The 22,630-nt window shown below is 34.1% G+C and overlaps 1 protein-coding gene across 3 annotated transcripts in view; it reads left to right on the forward strand.

The window, feature by feature from the left end:
- Positions 1-2,711: 2,711 nt before the first annotated feature.
- Positions 2,712-22,630, forward strand: part of LOC115456277 (sodium bicarbonate cotransporter 3) — a 31,359-nt gene continuing 11,440 nt past the window's right edge. For all 3 annotated transcript variants that reach the window (XM_037441967.1, XM_037441969.1, XM_037441968.1), the window contains exons 1-2: positions 2,712-2,879; positions 7,667-7,767. In XM_037441967.1, the coding sequence (XP_037297864.1) occupies positions 2,824-2,879; positions 7,667-7,767 (157 nt within the window). In that variant the 5' untranslated portion in view covers positions 2,712-2,823. The remainder of the gene's footprint in view (positions 2,880-7,666; positions 7,768-22,630) is intronic.

Genomic DNA, 22,630 nt, shown 5'->3' on the forward strand with positions numbered 1-22,630 from the left:
CGGCAGTCGTCGCCTCACACCTCTTTAAGCGCGGTTCTGTCTAAAGCCGGTGGAAAGTAAATTTTCTAACTTATTTATCAAAAGATACGCGAGATAAATAAAAGCCCAACACTTTCTTTTACAAGCAATCTTTAGTTAGACGATATTGAATTCAATTGTAGTTATAAAAACATAAATCAAGCTTCCATATTAAAGTTAACAATGCAAACGTTTCTATTATGTGATAATAATTAAAAATATTATGTTCCTAATTCCGTCATAATCCTTAGATAAAGTGAGATTTTTAATTGACTTACTTTCAAATTAGGTCACGTTCAATCTTTTTATAAAACTATTTGATTATTCAAATTACAAAAAAACACGGTGGTAAAAGCATATTTATTTATCTCCTTAGGATTTAATGAAATCTAAAATTACGGAACAATAATAAAATCAGTATTATCCTTAAAATAATTGCAACGTAAGCCGGTTAACAATGAACAAACTTTGCATTCCCAAGGCGCGCTTCGTATCACAACAAAGGTTTACTTGTATTAAGAGCATTACAAAATCTCTGATCTAAATACATAACCAAATGAATGTGAAATTTAAAGACCAGTAACTTAGAAATTAGGTGATGGAATTCAGAAAGACGGCGTGATGGTGATAAAAAGTGTTCAGTTTGAGAATTGTTTGTACCAGCGTGTTACATACATTGGACATGACAGGTGAGTAATGTTATTGACTTACTCATACTGATAATATACGTCTATAAACTATGTTATAAGCACAATATACTCTCCCCCCGCGCCCCGGGAGCAATTCTTGTGCGCTCGGTCTTCACACTAAATACACGCCCATGCACTTGGGGACATTTGCCTGCAGCCCTAGGTACACAGTCCAGTGTGTATACCAGCCTATTCTTTGCCAACCACACATAGATACATGAACACCACACTCTACAGCGACTCTTATCACTGATATTACGATAAAACACAGGAAAAAAATAGAGTGTGTATACCACACAGTTGTATCTACAGTCTACACAACGAGGCCTATGAGGGTTCACGAACATTTCCTGACTTTCTCCCTCCACCCATTCTAAGAGGGTTCCTTTTCCTTCCCCTACACTATGCTTCCCCAGAAATCCCTTCCTAACTTTCCTCCAGATCCCTGCAGTCGCTAAGCCAGGGGATTCCAGTATACCATGCGCAGATTTCTTCCAATGATGACTGCGGAGTCCGATAATAAAAAAAATCACAATATACTGAGAGGTGTGGTTGTAACCACAGCGTCCTTATTAGGTTTAAATAATTAATTGCCATTAAAATAACGTCGTGTTCTTCGAGTATGTTGAGATGTGTCACCAATTTCAAAATTACAATAAGATAAAAAATGTTTTTATCTTAATATTATTTTATTCATAATTTGAAGCTTTTAATTATTAAATTCCACACATGCCTTTAATCCCCAAAGGGGTAGAAGGTCACTTTGCCCGATCTGGGGATCGAACCCGAGACCTCAGCATTGCAGTCGTATCGTAATACAACTACGCCACCGAGGCAATTAATTGATATTTTATGATAAACTAATAAAAACACTGAATAGAATTCTATTCTACTGTCGAGAAACACTCTGTTCGTTGTGCTCCAAATGAGCAAACAAAGCCAGGTATATGGAATAATAGAATAAAACAAGTATGAGTATTTAAACACTCAATGCTCATTTTAAGGTTGTTAAAATTTATATATGAAATATTAAGTGTTTCTTGTTGTGGATCTTCAACTACCTCATTAATTTTAAGACTCGTTATGATGTCATCTTCGCAAGTCTTATATTTCCTTATCAGAATATTCCTGTTATTATACTGAGATTGTACTTATAGCTCCAGGGTAAAGCATTGCAGATAACACAAAATGAAACCGCCTTCAAAAACCATAAAATAATTAAACGTTTTATCTGCAAAATGCGGAAAAACTTGTTAAGCAGTAATGTCTGTTCTTGTTAACCAATGTCTAATCTAGTTACCAGTATAGGTGGATCATAAACTTAACCGCGCGTTTCCTTACTACCCACAAGAATTGACGATTCACGGCACACGTCGCATGCATCAGTCACTTCCTGATGCACCAATCGATTAGGCACAGCGCACATCTGGTTGCATTGCTATAGAATGCACCGGCAATTGTTCGCTATTCTTGCCAGAAGAACATGACCTGGTTAATGCAGATTGCTGTTATTTAGCTGAAGCCAAACTATCGGACTATTCACAAACTTTTAGTAGCGTCAAATAAGATTTTCATGCCATGAATTCGAAGTTTTTATGTATAGCACTATTTTTAAACCACTTCAAAAAGGAGGAGGTTATCAATTCGACGTGATTTTTTTTGCAAGTAATTTTATTTGGACACGGACTTCAAAGTTGATATCCAGTATATACCTGTTATGTGAAATTATTTTTTGTTTTGAGTGGTTTTTGAAGGCGGTTTAATTTGTTGTTAAAATTATTTTTATTCAGTAAGAACATTAAACCCGTTTAATTTCTAGATATTATGAGACTTGAAGCTTGGTGCCGTCGTCCTTCAGTATTTAAAAAATATAGCATGTAAAAGTGGATTTAACAAAGTAATTATAATTCTTATTGTTCGCGATACCGCAATTATGTGTGCGACAAGTTTTAATCATATTAAATATTAGTTAGGTGACCTTTTCATCTAGATGTCACTTTACAGCTAACCTTCGCGCACGTATTTAATAATAAAGTTAGAAACAATGGCGTGATTTTATATGTTAAGATAAATTAAAAATATATTTTTAAACAGACTTGTTATCAGTGGTCATAAAATGTGTTTCTCTTTAAAAAGTTATATCTCGTGGAAAAAGAATGCTGAGCCTGAAGGGTACGTACTGAATGCTTAAAGCGTTGTATGATAATACTACAATAATACATTACAAAGAATCTCACTCTAATCTCAGTACTTTTATGTATTGCGAACTGCGGACTCCGTAGTCAACACCGGGAAAAGCCTGCGAATGGGATAGTGTAATCCCACAACTTAGCAACAGTAGGAACCTGAAGGAAAGTTGGGAGGCGATATCCAGGGAAGGAAGTGTGGAGAAAGGAAAAGGAACCCTCTTGGGATGGGAGTAGGAGAGAAGGCTAGGTAATGTTCGGGAGCCCTCATAGGCCTCAATGTGAATTGGCAACCAATGAGGTATACACTTAACTCGCGTGCCGTGGGCCGCGACAAATGTCCCCACGTACAAGGGCGCGCATTTGTTGTGGAGACCAAGCGCACATGTATTACCTCAGGGGGGATCTTACTAGTATTAAAAATGTGAAAGTTTCATGATATTCAGATGTTTTTTAGAAGCAAAGGCAGAAGGTAAACTGATCTAAATAAAATATGGGGCAAATTAAGGTCATGACCTAGTTATCAGCTAGACTGCTATTAATGTCATTTTGCCGTGCTTTGCCCAAACTATTGGACCATACACAAACTTTCAGTAGCTACAAACAAGATTTTCATACTAGGACTTCGAAGTTTTTGTCACGGTTCAATAAACTTGTATCTGAAGTTAGTAACTACGCACCGACTTGAAATGTACGTTTCCGGCTTCCAATATGAGAATATGTTTGTTCCAATAACTTGGCTAAATTGGACCAAAGTTTTATAGTGACTAAATATGGAACGATAAATTAGTAGTAACAAAAACACAAAACGTATCGTAGAATTCCTCATAATTACTCAGAAGTCAGATACACTTTCTTTTGCCGACAATAAGATGTCACAAATATAGGAGTGTGTAGAGAGGTCTTCTCATGCAGGAAACATTAACAATAACATAAACAAACATTGGCTATGGCCCGAGACCGCCTCATAGGATTTTTCTAAGAATAAAAATAATATCTAATAAAATTAAAGCCTATTTTCGCGTAATTTTGTACGTTAAAGTATTCCCAGAACTTTTCTGTAGACCATCACAACAAACACAGAAAATATAAATTTTACCTTACAATATTCGTGTAAATAATTTATAAACGATTGCAAGATTAAATTTCTATAAAGTTCTTAACCTAATTCTTGTAGAAGACTCAATTATCTTACCTAAACATCACGAATTCATATAAGTTTATAAACAAAACCTCACCAAAAATATACATCGAGTATAAAAGGTCACGAACTTTCGAAGCGAAAATAAAATCTTTGCTGTTATAGTAATTGAATTTCAAGCCGTCTAGACGTCTTCCCTTCGTATCGCTAGAAAATTATCTTGAGGTACGAGAAGTATTTACGCTGAGTTGCTTTGATGTCCTAATTGCTTGAATTTATAATAACAATTTATGTGTAATGGATAGGTTTCATCGGATACAAGTTATTGCCTGCAGCTTCGCCCGTTTGATATAGTTTCTTCGGGATAAATATTGTCCCGGGATAAAAGGTGGCTTATAACACTTAGGAATTAATTAGTTTCCTATTAATGAAAAAAATCTAAATCGGTTTAGAAGTTCCTGGCATAAACGTTTTCAAACAAACAAGCACTCTTCAGTTTTATATATTAGTATAGAATATAAATATAGTCTCGGCCAGAAGAGTGAAATAATGAATTATTTTAGCTATCGATATTTAACGCCATATCTCTTATTAGCTGACGCCTGAAATACTATATTGTCGTCTTCATAGTATATTGTAGTCTTGGGAAGACTACAATATACTAATTATTAGCAATTACTTAAACCATATTCATAAAATTACTGCTTCACAAATCTGAAGGCAAAGCATCTGCTTTGATCAAAATCAAAGAATCTTCTTTGATTTTGAATTTTGTGCCTTTAATTCAATGCTAGAAAATGGTGGGTATTAAAATTGATATATTATAATAAAAAATCCTTTTTCCAAAACCAATTAATTTGAACATATCGTTTTATAGGTTTCTATGGTGCGGGTCAGCAAGCCGTATCCGATGCGTATTAACAATATGAAAACGAATTTAATTTGCATTTTCATCTCATATAGCTCCCATTATACAGTGTGTTCTGGATACTTTAGGATTTTAATGGTAAATGATTAATAAAAAAATAATATGAAATCCAATAGGTCCATATTTTATCATGGTAGTGATATAAATGCTCATAGCTAGTTCGTTAAAATAAAATAATTGAAACACAATTTGCTATGCAGTAATATCTCCAATCTATATCTATAGGTATTTCTATACTAATACTAACTATTGCTTGCGGCTTCGCCTGCGTGAAGGAGTTTACCGGTATAAAAGTCCCACTATATATTTTCCTGGAATAGGAAGCAGACTATAAACCTTCCCAGGGTCTTAAACTATCTCCGTACCAAATTTCATAAAAATCCGTTCAGTAGATTTTGAGAAAATCTATAACATACAGACAGTCAGAAAAGGGGACTTTGTTTCATAATATATACAGATATGTATATATAGTTGCAAAGTTTGTTTCTTTGTTTGAATGTGTTAATCTCAGGGACTACTGGTTCGTATTGAAAAAATATTTTAGTGTTGGATAGCCCATTTACCGAGGAATATTACGCTATGGCTAATAGGAGCGGGGCATCAATGAAAAATGTTGCAACAACTGGAAAAAGATATCCTTTTTGAGAGCATCCGTTGCGTACTTAATATGCGTACAAATGAGTATGCGGTATGCATGTATATCAATATTATGGAAAGGTATTTTGTTTATAAAATTGTTTAATCTATATTTCTAAAAATATCAACTAATTCATCTTTTCAATGATTTTTAAGTTTACGTGAACGTTTGACGTTGACATAAAACTACTTCAACGCCATTTTCACGAAAACTTCATTTATTTTTACTCTTGATGCTTCAAGTTGGAGCGTTTCTATCCCGTGTCTATGACTGTAGCTATTTTTTTCACAAATCTAAATCACATTACCCCTAAGTGCTAAGATTATTTTCTTATCTCTAAAACGAATTATTAGGAGCGGAACTACGAACAAAACCTAGTTAACCCTGAAAGTGAATAAATCTACGCGCTTCATACATATTTATGAAACCTTTACAAAACGTCTCCATAATTTTGCGAATTAAGGAATAATTTTCGTTTGAGCCTCCACTAGAGCGTGACCATCTACTTTCGCATGTGATTAATGATTGTATAAAACTGAAATAGATACGAAGCACTTTATTACTTATCATGAATATAAACATGGATCCATAGCTTTGACAAATTTTGTTACAAAACACAATGTTTTTAAGACCCGCTTAATAAACCAATACGTAATTTGGCTCTCATTTTTGGTTTAATATATTCTGAGACTTTGATAAGAAAACTGTTGACACTTCAAGTTTTCTGCAGATTAGTGGTGTCATTGACGATTAGAGCTAAATTTAAAATAAATTATTATATATTCGGAGGACCCACAATAGCCTAGTTATTAAATAAAATACTTTATTTATCACGTAGGCGAACAAAGTTGCACTTATGATACGTCAAAACAAAGCATAAGAATAATTATTATTATTTCTAAACCACTTATTATAATTACTTATATAACTATGAACATTCTAAATTAGGGATAAACTTTATAATAAAAACAAGGTACAAACCGAAGTAGCCAGCTCGGGCTGGCAAGTAGGGGGAAATAGAAGGGTAACGCGTCGCGATCCTCACCGGCGAGGACATGAACCCTAACCTAGCTAACGTACCAGCCTTTCACTAGCTACCTAAGTGATGACTACCCGAAGAGAGTTGAGAGTGAAACGGACTGCCGAGACGAAAGTCTGCAGGTTCAAAACCAAAGAGCACGCACTTCTGACTATTCTAAAGTTATGTGAATATTTTTGTGAATTACCGCTTGCTTTAAGGGTGAAAGAAAACATTGTTAGAAAACCTGCATACCCGAGAAATTCTCTTTAGGAATTTTGAAAGTATGTAAAGTCTGCCAATCCGCACGAGGCCTGCGTGTTGGACTAAGATCTATTCCCTCTTAGTAGCAGAGAAAGCGCCTCAGCAGTGGGACAGTACATAATATATATTTATAATACATTATTATCATTTATTAATATGATAGACATCGTAATCTTATATACAGCATCTTTTTACTTCGGGGTTCTTATTAAACTTCCAAACCGAAACATTATCTACGTGCCAAATCCAGTTTATACGCTAACTCATATTAGTAGAAGGATAAGACTATGGTATCTTGATTACAAGCCTTAATAGCGATTTAATTAATTGACAAAATTGTTTTCGCCGAATTACGGCTCTTTGAGCGACCAAATATTATTCAAGCTTGGGGTTTATTCATTTAACGATTAATTAATATTCTAAAACATTGTCGGAGCGGTGAGACCACTTTACAGAGTTGAGGTTTACAGAAAATCTATTTGTCACGCTATTTTCGCTTAATTATAATCCAAAAGTTACAATGAACAAGAATTAAGATATTGTTATACAGTAAATATTTTCAATATTTTATTATATTAAATGTGTATACAGATGCGACAAGAAAGCCTAAATAGGCGACAAGAAACGGTGTATTTTTTATTTTTATAATCTTCAGATCTTAACACAATTCACTCTATTTAAATGCAGACAAATTATTTAAACTTAGAATGCCATAAACACATCGCACTAAAACCCATAAACTACCATAAACAAAACCACTAAGGTTCAATTTTCATTGTCCACAGACCGTGGAAAATGGAAACGCGGGCGGACGAGGACGAGGCTCCGACGGACCCAGCGGCGCGGAAACACACACATCATGATTACACCGAGCAGGACTTTGAAGGTAAGTGTAGCCTTGAACTTAAGAACTGTTGCAGAAAGGGATAAATATAATACACATAGAGACGTAAATAACGTAGCAATGTTCATTATACTGGCACAAAGGGGTTTCAACTAGTATTGTTTTGTATGATTTGTATTTGCCCGGATAGCGATCACCGCACACAAGGTGTCATACCCGCAAGAGTGGTCTACGTTTGTCGCGTTGTCGTGTTAATATCCGACATCAAAACAGGCCATTATGTCGACTGGGAAGGGGTAATGTCCCGTTAGTCGATACTCTAACTCTACCCTACTCTGCTTAGATGGAGTGGTCAATTAGCCCATGTAAAAAAATAACCTGGCACAGCAAAGGGTTATTTCTACAATTCTTGTTCATCTTTCAGCTGACATCAACCCCTTTTGGACGAACTAGTCTCGGGCAAGTCCTGTAAGGAAACGCTTAACATAGTATTGTCCGATTCCACTTATCGAGTCTAAGGCCTCCCAGTCCACAGATCATACTCACTATCACTAAACTCGAAAGCATTACATATATAGATGTATAGGAAATATTATAATGTCAACCGTCGATATCGATAGGGGACAAGAATAGTATATAAATGTAATATTGGCTGTCGATATCGATATAATATACGTATTACATACTAGATTTGGCTGAACATTCACTGTGTTCAACTGAATTGAACTGCAATCCATTCAAACTGACTTTAGTATAGTCAATATTGACAGCTCGTAGTTGTGTACAGAGGGGCGCTTATGATATAAAAACTCGAGTCTAAGTGTAAACCTGATTTGAATAAAAAATATTAGTCAAATAAGTAAAATTATTTGTTGTTCGAGTGAATAAATAGGTTATAACAGTGGAGTCTGGTTGCTATTTTAGGTCAGATTTTGAACAAAAAGTTTATATATACGTTCGTGTCTATATAATATACGTCAATGGTTGCCGAAAAACCTCTCACTGATAGGTCGGTATAATTGCCTGAATCTGAACTGTATGTAGAGCGAGTTACGTAAACAAACCGAACCGTCTTCGAACATGATTCGTTGCTTCTTTCTAAACTAATTCGTATCTAAGTAACCTATTAGACTGGCACACAAGACCTGCCACTCAATAATAACTCAATAAATAACAAACAGCGCCTCTTTGCTTCAGTAAATATTACTAGCAACTAACCTGATAGACTTTAAAGTCTACACAGAAAAGTCGAGGATGCAAAATGATTTTTCACTAGTTTTACACAGTCAAATTTTGCTTCGATTTCAATATAAACGATTCCAATCAATAATTATCATGGAACAAGAAATATACTACGTAAGAGATAATTATAACATATCAATATCAAGACTAGCGCCCGAAATTAATAATGTATCTACTATCGAAGACTGAAACCTATCTTAGATTGCCGACTATCTTTCGATTGCTCTCCTATTGGCATGCCAATATCTTAACTCGCCTATCCTTGCTTGCCTTCAACGATAGATCGCTGGCAATCCTTTCCAGATGCGTTCCCTCCTGACCATTCCATTTTATGCAGAATATTCCATTCGTAAAAAATACTTTTGTATTTTCCATACAAACTATTCGTTTCAATATTTGCCTAATTGCGAAAAATAAGACTTGGAGTAATAAAAAATATTTTATGTATTTTAGCCCTCAAAAGAAATAATTAATAATTAGTACATGTCATATTTAAGATACAAACTTTTAATTAGTTTCAAAATGGAACGTGAGTAATGTGGTTGCTGACATATTTTGACACTGAAGTTTAATAACATTGTTCATAACATATTAATAAATCTTTAAAGGATTTAGTTTTTAGTATGAAGTACGCAGTAAACTCGGTGCCATATAATAATAATTGGACTCTGTACACATTATCCAGTGTTATGGAACAAATTACAATTCCGTTATACATAATTGTTGCATAACTTTAACCGTTTATGCAGCGCACGCAACGGAAGCTCTCAAAAGTAATCAATTTTAGCCGTTTTTGGTTCCATTGGTCATAGTGTGATGATATACATATACCTATAATAGCCATCCTCAATAAATGGGCTATCCAACACTACAAGAATTTTTCAATTCGAACCGGAAGTTCCTGAGACCAGCGCGTTCAAACGAACATACTCTTCAGCTTTATATAATAGTATAGATAATGTATGGAAATTTTGCCTGTTATGTTTTAACTTTCAACTAATAAAACTATGTTAATTTGTAATTATTATTTTGAATGACAAATGTAGTTAAGCAATAAAATAAATAGCAGTGATTGTAAAGGTATTTTATTTTACTAAGTAAAGAAGTTATTTGTTAATGATGTTCTTTCTCCAACATCTTGATTCTCTATATTGTTCTCATAATTAATAATATCAGCAGTTGATAATTCCACTTGGGTTGGAATTTCCTCTAGCCTGTGATTCCGACAAATATTGTGCAAAACTGCAGTTGCAATTATTATTGTTTGAACTTTAGGTAAAGATAAACGCAATGTCAATGCAATCACAGGGAAGCGACGTTTCCATGTACCAAATGTCCTGAAAAAGATAATATAAATATTTCCTATTCCTTAGCAAAAGTTGATGGAATGGAGAAACACCATAGTTCCTGAAAAACGATGCAATTGCCCCCCTTGTTAGTACCTATCTAATAGTTCGGTAGGTACTGTAATTTTTGTAAATAATGTCAAAAATTATTTACCTTGTACATAGAAGTAACACGAATATACGAGATCAGTTTAACTAACAATGATTGGCAAGCAGATTTCGAAAGCCTATCCAAACGTGAAATCAAACTCATTCAGGGTCTGCATGTAGTTAACTCTTTTCATTACCCGTGATGAAGCGCGACTTTCAGTTTCGCTATCAGTATCGCTAGTCCCTCCAAATCACTGTCGTCACTGTCACTAGAGAATATGGATATTTCCATTGCCTTTTCGTTTCCCTTAAAATCAGTGTAAGCGATATTCAAAACATATGGAGTAAACTGAGGAATTGGTCCGATTGGAAAATTCGATTGTTTACAACAATCAAATCAAATGTCAAAACGGGTAGATAGAGTATTGGCAAGCGTAAACTGTCATTTTCAAACAGAGGGTAATCTATGATCTGTAATCCGTCCTCTCAAAGATCGATTATTGTTAGAGATAGCTTACTGAATCTATGGATTGGTTATTGGCATGATTTATCCATAAAAACGAATGAATTATCAATCTTAGATGGCATACATTGGATTAGGATTGGTTATTAATTTCGGGCGTAAACCAGTCAAAATCATGTCAAACAAATTTTAATCCGATGGTCTATTTCTGTCGATGCGAGGGATAGTATTGTTTAATTATTACTGAGACTAATATGTGTCTAGCAATGGTAAAAAGGGGAAAATTTCCGAAAGGAAAGGAATGCCTTTGGCATTAAGTCCGCCGATATACATGTTATGTATATGAACTGTAAATAAATAAATAAATAATGGAAGCCGGTAGAATTCGGGTTGTATGGACCCATCCCAACAATTATATGGTGAAAATATTACTGTATATTCGGAGTAAATTTTCAATTAATAAAAATTTTCATTGAATTCTATATGTTGTAGTCATAATATAGGAATTGTGCGTTAACCAGCATTGAAAATATGACTATGAAGTCAGATTTTGAAAAATATGAATTCTTTAACCCTGTTGTTGCTGTATCTATGGTTGCACCTATATTAGATATTATTTTCATTAATATTCCCATGTATATTATAATTCTCTTTGGATTAATCCGCTTTGTAAAAATTTGTACTAAAACCAATTATTTTGTAATATGTAATCAATCAGCATAAATTAACCTCAACCGTTTTTAAAATGTCGTTACAACAGAATACTACGAATCGATAAAAAAATACAGAAATATTTCGCCATTCAATTACTTTGTTAGACATTTTAAAGTAACTTAAGCATAATGCGGTTTCGCTGTAGATCATATCTCTCCATTGTAGCTCTACAATCTCCACCATTAGTCTAAATCATAAAGGCATATATTACTTTAACAAAGTAAAGACCTAAAATATGTCTTATAATAAGTGGTTTAGCTAATAATCTTTATTTGTATTTATTTTTTTGAAACACACACTCACGCGTTTTGTCCTCGAAGGAGTAGACTGAGGCGCAAATAGTGCACCCACCGTTTATATAGGTATATATATATATATCGTATATACGAAGGTGAAGGGAAATGGGAAGAATCCCATGATGTAATAGGCGCGAGCGGGCGAGCCTATCGGGCACAAATTCCAGACTCCGGGCTGATATTGGATAGAAAAACCCAAAATCTCTTTGTCCAACAAGGGAATCGTACCCGCTTATGAGATTCCGATAGTCATGCTAACAGCTTATCGTTTAATATTTTAACTTATTAATTTTATTGTAATTACCCACCAAAAGAGCAAATCTCGATTATATTTTTTGTTTTTACTGAAACCTTCTCTAATTGCTTTTCTCTGTCGATCTGGTACATGTCACAAATATCATTTATCTCAATGACTTTTTTGTACAATATTTACTTAAATGTGTAATAACGAAGGAAATAAATATAATTTACGGGTGTTATGACTTAGGGTTGGATTTTCAATCATTAGGTAATAGTTGCCTAATAACTAAACTATAACCTGACAGAAAATTAATGATAAATGACAAAATAAGTTGTTTCATTCATGTTCCGTAATATTTAATTTATTAGTGTTATAATATTTTAATTTTACAAATTTTAAAATTTGTAAAAGTTAATGATGAATCAGCCCTTATCTAAAGGTTTTTTTTTATGAAAACAGAACCTATATAATCTTTCAGAGTAATATGACCTCCCGGATCCCATATATCTTCAAAAGATTAGGCTCAACCGCATACAACTCAACACCTTTCAATATGAACTATATAATAAAGGCTTTAAAAACTAAATTACTACATAAATACTGCATCCCATTTCAATTTCCCAGTATTAAGAGAAAAAAATAAACAACGGCGCACGCTCAATATGAACGTGTCATGGCGTAATTGCATACGATTTTTTAGTTTTATAGTACAATTTCCAGCACCCGTCATGCAATTTATTCAATTGCAATCGAAAGAAATTAAATTTTAAGCGATTATATGGGTAGAAGGTTCTAGTGAATGCATTTTGGTTCACTTATGAAAACCATTTTTATTTTTATTGACATTAAATGATGAGTTACTTTAATTATATTGAGATGTCTATAACTTTTATAAAAATATTTTCGCATGTACCTTTATCTGTTAACTGTTTATCTTTACACTCGCAGCTCTGCGGTGTAAATGTAAATCTTTTCATAAAATGATCAGTCTATATTACAGCGAATCCTTAAGTCCCGGGATTTGAAACATGTGGCACCTCAAACCCAAACTTTAATAACGATAATGTAGTTGTTTTGGTAAAAGAGTTTTTGGAATCAGTATAGTACGTTCAGAAACTAGCGAGTTAATTATATTACTATCAATAGACGAAAACACACATCACGCCTTTTAGGGGGTAGGCAAAAGTGAAACCAAGGCACGCTCTTTGCCTCATGTGTGTTCCGTCCCATGATGTGATACCTAGGGAGTGAGCCTATTGCCAAATCAGGCACAAATAACATGGCCGGCCTAGTACTGAGTAGAAAATTCCAATATCATTTCGCTCGAGCCGGGATTTGAACCCGGGAACACAGAGCAGTATCACACCGAGGCAATCAACACTAGATAAGTATAACAATTTATTCATTATTACATTTCATAATATCAATAAATCTTATAATCAAATTCTTATTCTATATGCTACTATCCGTATGATGACATTAAAATGGAACTTATAAATGGAAAATTCTTAATTGAGTTTCCATTTTATTCCGGACACGTTTTCTTTAAACGATATCATTGGTATTTCAAACACCCATCTTCCCCGACGGCTTCGGACATCAAGCCATTTGTATTCACTGTGTTAAAGAAAGGACGTATTAATAGAATAACCTCATACGTTATTTTCTGATTGCACATGTTTTGATTTAAAAATGAATCCTTATTTCCCTTGGTCACGCCATCAAGCGTGAACGGCTGGACCGATTTCACTATTTTTTTTTGTTGTGTTTGTTATTGTTAGGAGAAGGTTCTTATGAAAGAAAAAAATTCAAAAAATTAACATTTATATTAGTAAGAATAATATAGGAAGATGAGAAATAATATTCAAGAAGAGTTTGTTGCTCTTGAGAAGTTGGTATCTTCGAAGGAAAACATTTATATAAACCACTCCTAAACCTTACAGAAATAGACAGTACTTATTTCCTAAAATCAACCAAATTAGGTACATAATTGACGTTAATGTAACTCAATTTTAGGAAACGACCCTAATGTTTATGTAAATAAGGATTTGAACCCACGCCCACATGCTCTCACAGTAATTGCTGGACTATCGTGTTATCTAATCTCTCGAAATTGAGAGTGTCAACGTAGCTTCGCTTTTGTCACTAATATATTAAGTAGGAAATAAATTACCAGGAAAGGTCAAATCCAAATAGGAACGTAATTCAAAATGGCGGTAGGAAATATAATCTTATAATGGTCAAGCGCACGTTGCCAGAACCATAACACATGTACGAATTTTGTCTCAATTTCCTTTTATATGCTTCTTCTTTGTCATACACTCCTGCTGGTGTGGTCTTGGTTATGGTTTCTGAAAAATTGGTTGTGTCTTTTATGAGACTTTTCTATCTCTCTTGATTCATGCCACTACGTATACATTAAGTAAGAGAACAGTTCGTGGAGGATTTACTCGTGGTAGGTATCTCATATGTGAGATTCCGCCTGGGTAGATACCAACGCAATGTGTACTTCTGCCGCCAAGTAGCAGTGTGTAGTCACTGTTGTGTTCCGGTTTGAAGGACATTGTAGCCAGTGTAACTATTGGACATAGTGAGGCTTAACATCTCATGTCCCAGGATCGCGAGCGCAGTGGAATACCAATCAATACTTTGTAATTGAAGGTATGGGATGGTGTTCGTACTGTTTATGGGCGGTCGTATCGCTTACCATCAGGCGAACGGTAGGTTATTCCCGTCATTCAAAGCAATAAAAAAAAAGATTTAATGGCGTTTATCAATCTTGTTGGTCCATCTTTGTTTATATACTCTCTGTTTTTTTTTATTAATCTGAACTAATATTGCCAAATATCACCTAGAATTCTATCGAATTTCAACTACATCAATAACTTCTTTGTATGATATAAAAATACTGTCATAACCAAATAATTTTGAGTACATGCTTGAATAATACAATCTGATTGATGTGTCCAATTTCTTTTACTTTGTATCACAGAAGGCTACACAATATATTATTTAAACAATTTTATAAACTTCACCATTTATTTGTTCTTGTATGTTGGTAATAGTACCAACATTACATCAATATAAGCTTTTTTAGCCACTTAAAATACTTGGCACTGTTTATTCATCGACTTTCTGCCAAACAAAAACATAAACAAACAATTTCACAAATTCCAAACTGGAATTAGGTTAAGGAACACAATTTCCCTGAAATAAATTAACAAAGGGATCTCTAGTTTAGTGCAAACAGACGAAGGCGTGTGTCGTCACAAAACGTTGGAAATTAGGTCACACTAGTAACGAGGGTCGGGAAACAAAATGTTCGTCGCGTACTTTTGTATGTTTTATTCAGCGGTGCAATCAGGCCAATTTGGAATTTGCATTGTTTAATTAAGGTTCATAGTTCAGTTGGCAAAATTCGATTCGAGGAATTGTTAGTGCATTAAATCGAAGCAACAACGATTGGCTGGTCTAGAGCAGTGATTCGATTTGTGGAAGATCGAGTTGGAAATCGAATTTGGAAATTAGCTTGTGTCCGTACTATATCTATTCAGTTTGTGACGTTAGTGAGCTCATGTTAAGTATTTTTGTGGAATTTATAAGCCATCATCACAGTATATATCCATTTCGAAACGTAAGCCTCCCCTAAAGATTTCTAGAATGATTGTATTATAAGCGGGCAGCATCCAAGGACTTAATCATTCATTAATTAACACAAAAGAATATATTCACCTTATTGGTAAAATTTTACATGAAATTTTATGAATTATAACAGCGATCTAAAATCAATAAGCGAACCTAAAAAACTTAAGCAAATAATCGCAATATCCGTCAAGTAATTTCATTTCAATATCGATTTGTATAAACATGAAACCATAAAAAAAACACTGAACTATCGCGCACGTCTTTGTCTTTGCTCTCTATTTCACAGGCACTACAAACTAAGTCAATTAAAACCTGTAGATAAAAATAGGAAAGAAAAAACATTCACCGAACAGTTTAACGAGTGCAAGAGCGTGAGAGGGAAAAATTAACATTGTTATCTGCCATACGAGCGGTTAATTGAGTTAGTTTGCCCCGACGTTGAACACTACGGTCCTAGATGTCAACCTCGTTACGGTTTTGATAAAGTTATTGAGAAGGGCAAAGGTCGCTGTCTTTATTACCTGCTCGGTACCTCGTGTAGATGCACTTTCAGTACTTTTGTAAGTGGTTAGATGCAGTTTAGGGTTAATTGTTTGTAGTGGCTGAACTCTACAGTCTTTGTTTTAACCCTTCAGCGAATACCTTAAAACAAGGTGTGTTTGGCTTTTATGAGTTACGATTCAAAAGAAAATCAATTTAAATATGTTAATTTTTTATTATTATCTAAAGAAAGCATAAACCATATATTTTTTTATTCATAAAATTTTCGTTTATTTATAATATTGATTATTTTAATATTCATATAGCAAATAGCATAAAAAATATTTGTAATATATGAAAAAGTCTTGCGCAAAACCCACATTCAAACAGAACAGGGAGTAATATATATAAAAAAAAAGTTTTAATTTATTTCAGCACACAGCCGTTACACGTTGTCGTAATTAAAAGAAACCACTTACAAACTTATTATGAGTTTAAGTTATTATCATAAAAAGTTGTTCCAGTTTTTACGATTATTTTGCAGCCGAAATATTTACGTCGGGCGCGGCATCTAAAATATTGCCAACATTGTATGGGACAGTAAAATTTAATGGTACGTATTTTCCCGATGGAGGTTCCATTTTGTAAAATATTACTATGTATTTTGTGTTGTATTGTGACAAAGGGAATATTCTGGACGTGTTTTACTATACAGGTTAATGTAAGTTGGTTTAAATACAATGTGAACGATTATACGCTACTCGATAGTCGCTAGAATTATGCTGGCGTGTCTTGCAGGATGTATCGACAAAGGACATCAAATATCATCACAACTGGGTCAGAACCACGGTCTTCTAGAAAACCGGCGTAAGGGTGATAGTTGAATACGAATTTGTTACGGCCAAGGACATCACCGCAGGCTTAATTATCCCTTCTCTACACATTTTCATATTAATCTTCAGAAATTCAACGCACCCACAATTTTTCTACCTGTATCGGTATTTAGGGGACGCCCTAGGACGTAGGACTAGACCACCGACCTTGCATATTTGCCTGCTCCGTAAAAATCCTTAAACCAAAATTACTTTTTATAAAAACATGTCTTATTGTAGCTGTGAAAATAAAAAGCCACAGTATATTAGGATACGAGGTATTAAAACCTCAGAAGGCGTGACGTCATAGAAAGGCTAAATTTTCTTTTCAAGTTAGCCAGTGGACCTACGCCCAAAAAGCATATCTCAATATTACGTGATTTTTATTTCGCAAATGTTTTTCACCGCAATGTGAAGACGTTTAATGATGCCTCTTTTGTCTTCCATATTTCTAGAACGTGTGTTATAATTTCGAGTATGAATGTTAAAACATTTTATGATATGGTGAAGTATCTATCTTTTATAATGAATACATATTATAAATCAGAACATAAATTCTATGCAAGGTACAAATTTATACTAGGTATTGTGACATCGTCTAACTAAATACATCTGCATACTTATTTTCTTGAAAGTAATACTTTACAATTGGTTTCTAACCGTAGATATACTAAAAAAAAATTACAAAATAATTAAAAGTCATTTTAATTTTACACACCCTAATGTCAGTTTTACTCTACGAAAATTCCTCTCAGCGACAGCATCACACTTGTGCACACGCCATATTCGCAAACTAGAAAATGATCGAAGAATCAGAAAAGTAAAACTGGTATTTTTGGTGAAAATGTTCGTTATTCGTGGAGGATATTTCGCAGAATGTTGGAGGCAAAGAGGAATATCTGTATTAATTTACTAACGCAATCTCAAAATGACCCTGAAAGGATTACAAAACAGTAAATAAAATCTATGAAAGATGCATAATGTATATATCTCTGAACTACGTAAAAATGCGATGCAATCACAATATATTTGTTCACTTTAAAATACAAAATCGACCTCCAGCGTTCGCAGTAAAATTGCAAATAAATCAGGCGACACTCGAATTTCTCCAAACGTAACGTGCCAGACATGTTGCATAACGACAAATCCATAGAAATCCAATAAAAATTCGTACCCAAATTCGATGTGAAACTGATAACTGGCCAGTGGCGTACCACTAAGGATACCACATGCATCCTGCCGATGTGGCGGAACATTTAATAATATATACCGCTATCTCGTCAACATCACTAGAACTATAAGATGATCGATGCACTGACATATAATAATTATATTGTGGTGATAACGCACATCAAAAAACACGGTAGATGGCGACAGACAATACTGGCTTTCGAGAGCATAATTTGCGCTGCGCACTGCATATATACCACCTCCGAATAGGAATCGTCGAAGGGGCCGCGGCCGATCAGGCGCAACATCTGTCTGACTGGAAATCTTCTTCCATAGAGGAACGCAACCATCTGTTCCTTTACAGCGGCGTCTACCTTAAAGCCGCTAAAAGTCCATGTAACCCGATTCTTGTCGACTTCTCTTTATCTTATCTCGTATCTAATTATCATTAGAACAATTTGCAGACCGCTTTCATACATAATATTAGTACAAATACGTTGTGTCGGGTTCTCTTTCGGAATATTTCACCTCGCCACTGTTACTGCGCCATTTTTCGACCCGTTAGCGATCTTCGCGATATTTCTAGACGTTTCTCGATAGCGGTAGCTATTTTTGCCGTATCGATTTATGCTAAATTGCCACTTAGGCTAATATATTGCCGATCGCGTCATCTGTTGCAGCTACTCCTGTAGGATTTGAAATGCTAAATCGTTTTATACTTTATAGACTTGTGACGTAAAGTTCAGTATTTAAATTTACTTTCGCAATTTATTTACATTTTGATATAATAGCATTCCTTAAAACGTCTGGGAATAGGAATGGAATGAGGGCATGTAGACCTTTTCTAACTATGCAATATTCTTAGAAGTCATTGACTGATGAATATGATGCTTATGCTGATATGTATTACGTTTTATTATTATTACTTAAATTTGTTTTTTATCATTACGTGTACTGCCCACATTTCACTAAACATCTGCCTCTGTTTGCATCTGTACCACCCCAACGTCGACTTGGAGAGAATTATTGTGATATTATGTACAAAATGTATTTAAGAAATAAATATCAGTCAAATGTTATTGTATTATTATAGACAAAAATCCACGTCTGACATAACGTTATACCTACCCTAAACAATGATTATTTCTTAAATATAATAACAACTTTTGAAAATTATGTCCTCTATGTGTAAATTGACATCGTTTTATTTTCAAAGCACCACCACGACCTTAAAATAAGAATCAAAATAGCACAAAAAGTCATTACTACCGACCTGACCCAATTTTTATTCCTGCACTCGCACCTAATTTGTAATCTGACATTGCGTGGTGTGAATTACCTGATATATGCAGATAGCATACAAAAGCTTCATTCAATCAGTGTATCTGTAATTAGCTCGAGTCACGCCATGTTACTCGTTACGTAGATATCGTTGGAATTGATGATTACTGTCTTATAATGCATACTGTTCCGCCATTTTGAAGTACTAGTTTTTGCCTGCGGCTTTGCCTGCGTGGAGAAGTTTTTTCCGGGATAATAGCCTATAGCACTGAGAAATAATGTAGCTTTCTATTAGTGAAATTAATTTGAAATTGGTTCAGTAGTTTCTGGGATTAGCGCGTCCAAACAAACAAACTTTTATAATATTGTGTGCAGCAAGGGATTTGTTTTGTGATCGTAGTCTGTAGGCTTAATTAATGTAATTTCAATTATTGAAAGGAATTTTATTGAAATAAAGTTATATGATAATAGAAATTAATAAATTAAATTAAATGAAAAATAACGTTTCACTTGCCTATATTCTTTTAAAATGTGGGGTCGGCATATCGCTCTTTTATCTAATACGTTTGGCCAAAAGAGACGTTCACAACGTAAATTTATATATATAAAATAAGACCCATGAAAGAATCAATTCCGCGAAAAGAAATGCCTAAATAATTATAAATAGGCTACTATAAAAGGTAATTAGTAAATTGTTTCTGCAAAACGTCGTTATTACACCTATATTTCGCCATTTTTATGTTGGAAACTTTCCAGATTCAATTTTGTCGCGGTACGTAAGTGAATTTAAAAGGCATTACGCGTAAAATTAATTTTTTTATCAATTTGAATAATATATATTTATTCAATATTATCTAAAAGAAATAAAGACTAAGTTTATATAAATATAAAGTGTTATATTATTTACTTACTACGAGACGTCTATTAGAGTAAGACCCTGCTCAGGCTCGTTTTACTTGTTCCAGACATATAAAATAGTACCGAAGATTTCGTTAAAGCAACTGTCAGTCTCATAACAATTGCATAAAATTATAATTAAAAACGTCACCAGCAAGAAAAAATCGCAATTTTGTTTACTTGGACAACATAAATATTCTAATTATTTATTTCAAGCCAAACAACGAAATGTTTTTTTTTATTGCTTGAAATGAAGAGACGAGCTTGGTAGAACTTATGGTAAGTGATAAGACCGCCCAGAAATAACAGAAACACCTTCCAAAACTTTGAATTACAAAGTATTGTTTGGTATTCCACTGCGCTCGCCATCCTGAGACATGAGGTGTTAAGTCTTATTATGTCTAGTAATTACACTGGCTACAATGTCCTTCAAACCGGACCACAATAGTGACTACACACTGCTGCATGTGCAGAAATAGATATTGCAGTGGTACCTACCCAGACGGATTCTCACATATGAGAGACCTATCACCAGTATTGAATTCACCAGGTATTTAACAGTCCATAGTATTTACGCTTCATAGGTTTTATATCACCCTTACCTGCCCTTATAAATCACAAATGTAAGTCGGATTTCAAGAGGTCTTTCAGAACTGCCTTTAGCCTTTAAATGAAAGGTATAAAACCGATATCACATTAAAAGCACGTGTAACTCGGGTATTATGTTTCAAAAAACCTTCGCAGCACAGTCAAGTCACGTCGTATTTATTTCTTCTCGTTTCTTGTTTAATCGATTGGAAAATACTGTAAGTGCCTTTTTAATAGTGTCTTTGGAACGTCACTCAACACTTAATGAATGACAAATAGATTATAATAGATACAATCCCACAATATATAAAGGATTATTCACACGCTTGGAAATTGCTACAAAAAAATCTTTGACCTTCTACAGACCGCATACAATTGTGTGGATGCATTGCAAGCAAATCGGCCTTCTTTGTTCTCAAATCTTCGACCAAACGGACAACAAACTACAAACTATATATTTAAAAAGGATTATAAGAGACATTAATTGTTCTACAATACAAACCGAAAGTACAATATATATCGTGATTAGCTAACATTCATCCAAACATCTACACAAACTTTCACACATAATTCAGAATAGGATTTCTCAGACAATGTATGAGGTAAAGTAAGTATCAAACTAAACTCATTTTTACCTAAGTCGGTTCTGCAGAACTTTTTATTATTATACTATGAAAATATTCAAATGTATTCTAATTTTATTATCTTGGAAGAAGCTAAAACAGTTTTTAAGAACATCAAACAACCTACAATTCCATAATTAAATTTGTTTTTAATTTCTTACGGGGCTTATGATTGAAACAAATTTCATTTTATGCCTACGCGAGTCGTTATTTACGTTGCTTTAAGAGGGCAACAAATAATTGAAAATACCCAACAGATTGTTTCAATTTGTCGCCGATATTCACAGGAATTCCGATCGGATTGAGTTGTACAGAATGTCGTTCATTCACAAACGACAAATTCCAAGAAATCTTATTACTCTATGACCACAGATATTAAAATACACATGGGCCTAAAAACTAGGTTTTAGTGTTTCCCAGTGTTTCCCTTCTATAACACAAAAATATCAGGTAACCAAAATTAAATGAAGTCGGCTAACATAATGTTTCTGCTAAACAAAGCTAACGTATACGTTTCGTAATAAGTTTTATCATACAAACTCCTGGCTGTTAAATTCTGAGGCCACAAACCGATGCTATAACCGGAGCTCCGAAGTGCCCCGAATAATGTATTTTCAAACAGTAAACACGTTACATAATTGGTTTTACTGCGGCTTTTGTAAAATGTTTATTATTCTAGTTCGCCCCTAAGGGGCGATACTAATTATACTCTGATGTATTTGATAAAGTTCTGTGATAGAGTACGAACGGATAATCTATTCATATTTCGCAGAATGCTTCTACGTGTTCTTCTGTTTCACTGAACATATCATTAATTAACTTTGTAATTAATGAAAGCTTATCGCCATGTTTATTTCAAAATGTTTCTGTTAAAGCTAGTTTGTATTATGCAGTGAGATTCTAGGTGCGATATTCAGGTCGGGAAATTCATTTACAAATATACAAATCATTCAACGT

Source organism: Manduca sexta, chromosome 23, assembly GCF_014839805.1.
Source record: "Manduca sexta isolate Smith_Timp_Sample1 chromosome 23, JHU_Msex_v1.0, whole genome shotgun sequence".
Taxonomy (NCBI): domain Eukaryota; kingdom Metazoa; phylum Arthropoda; class Insecta; order Lepidoptera; family Sphingidae; genus Manduca; species Manduca sexta.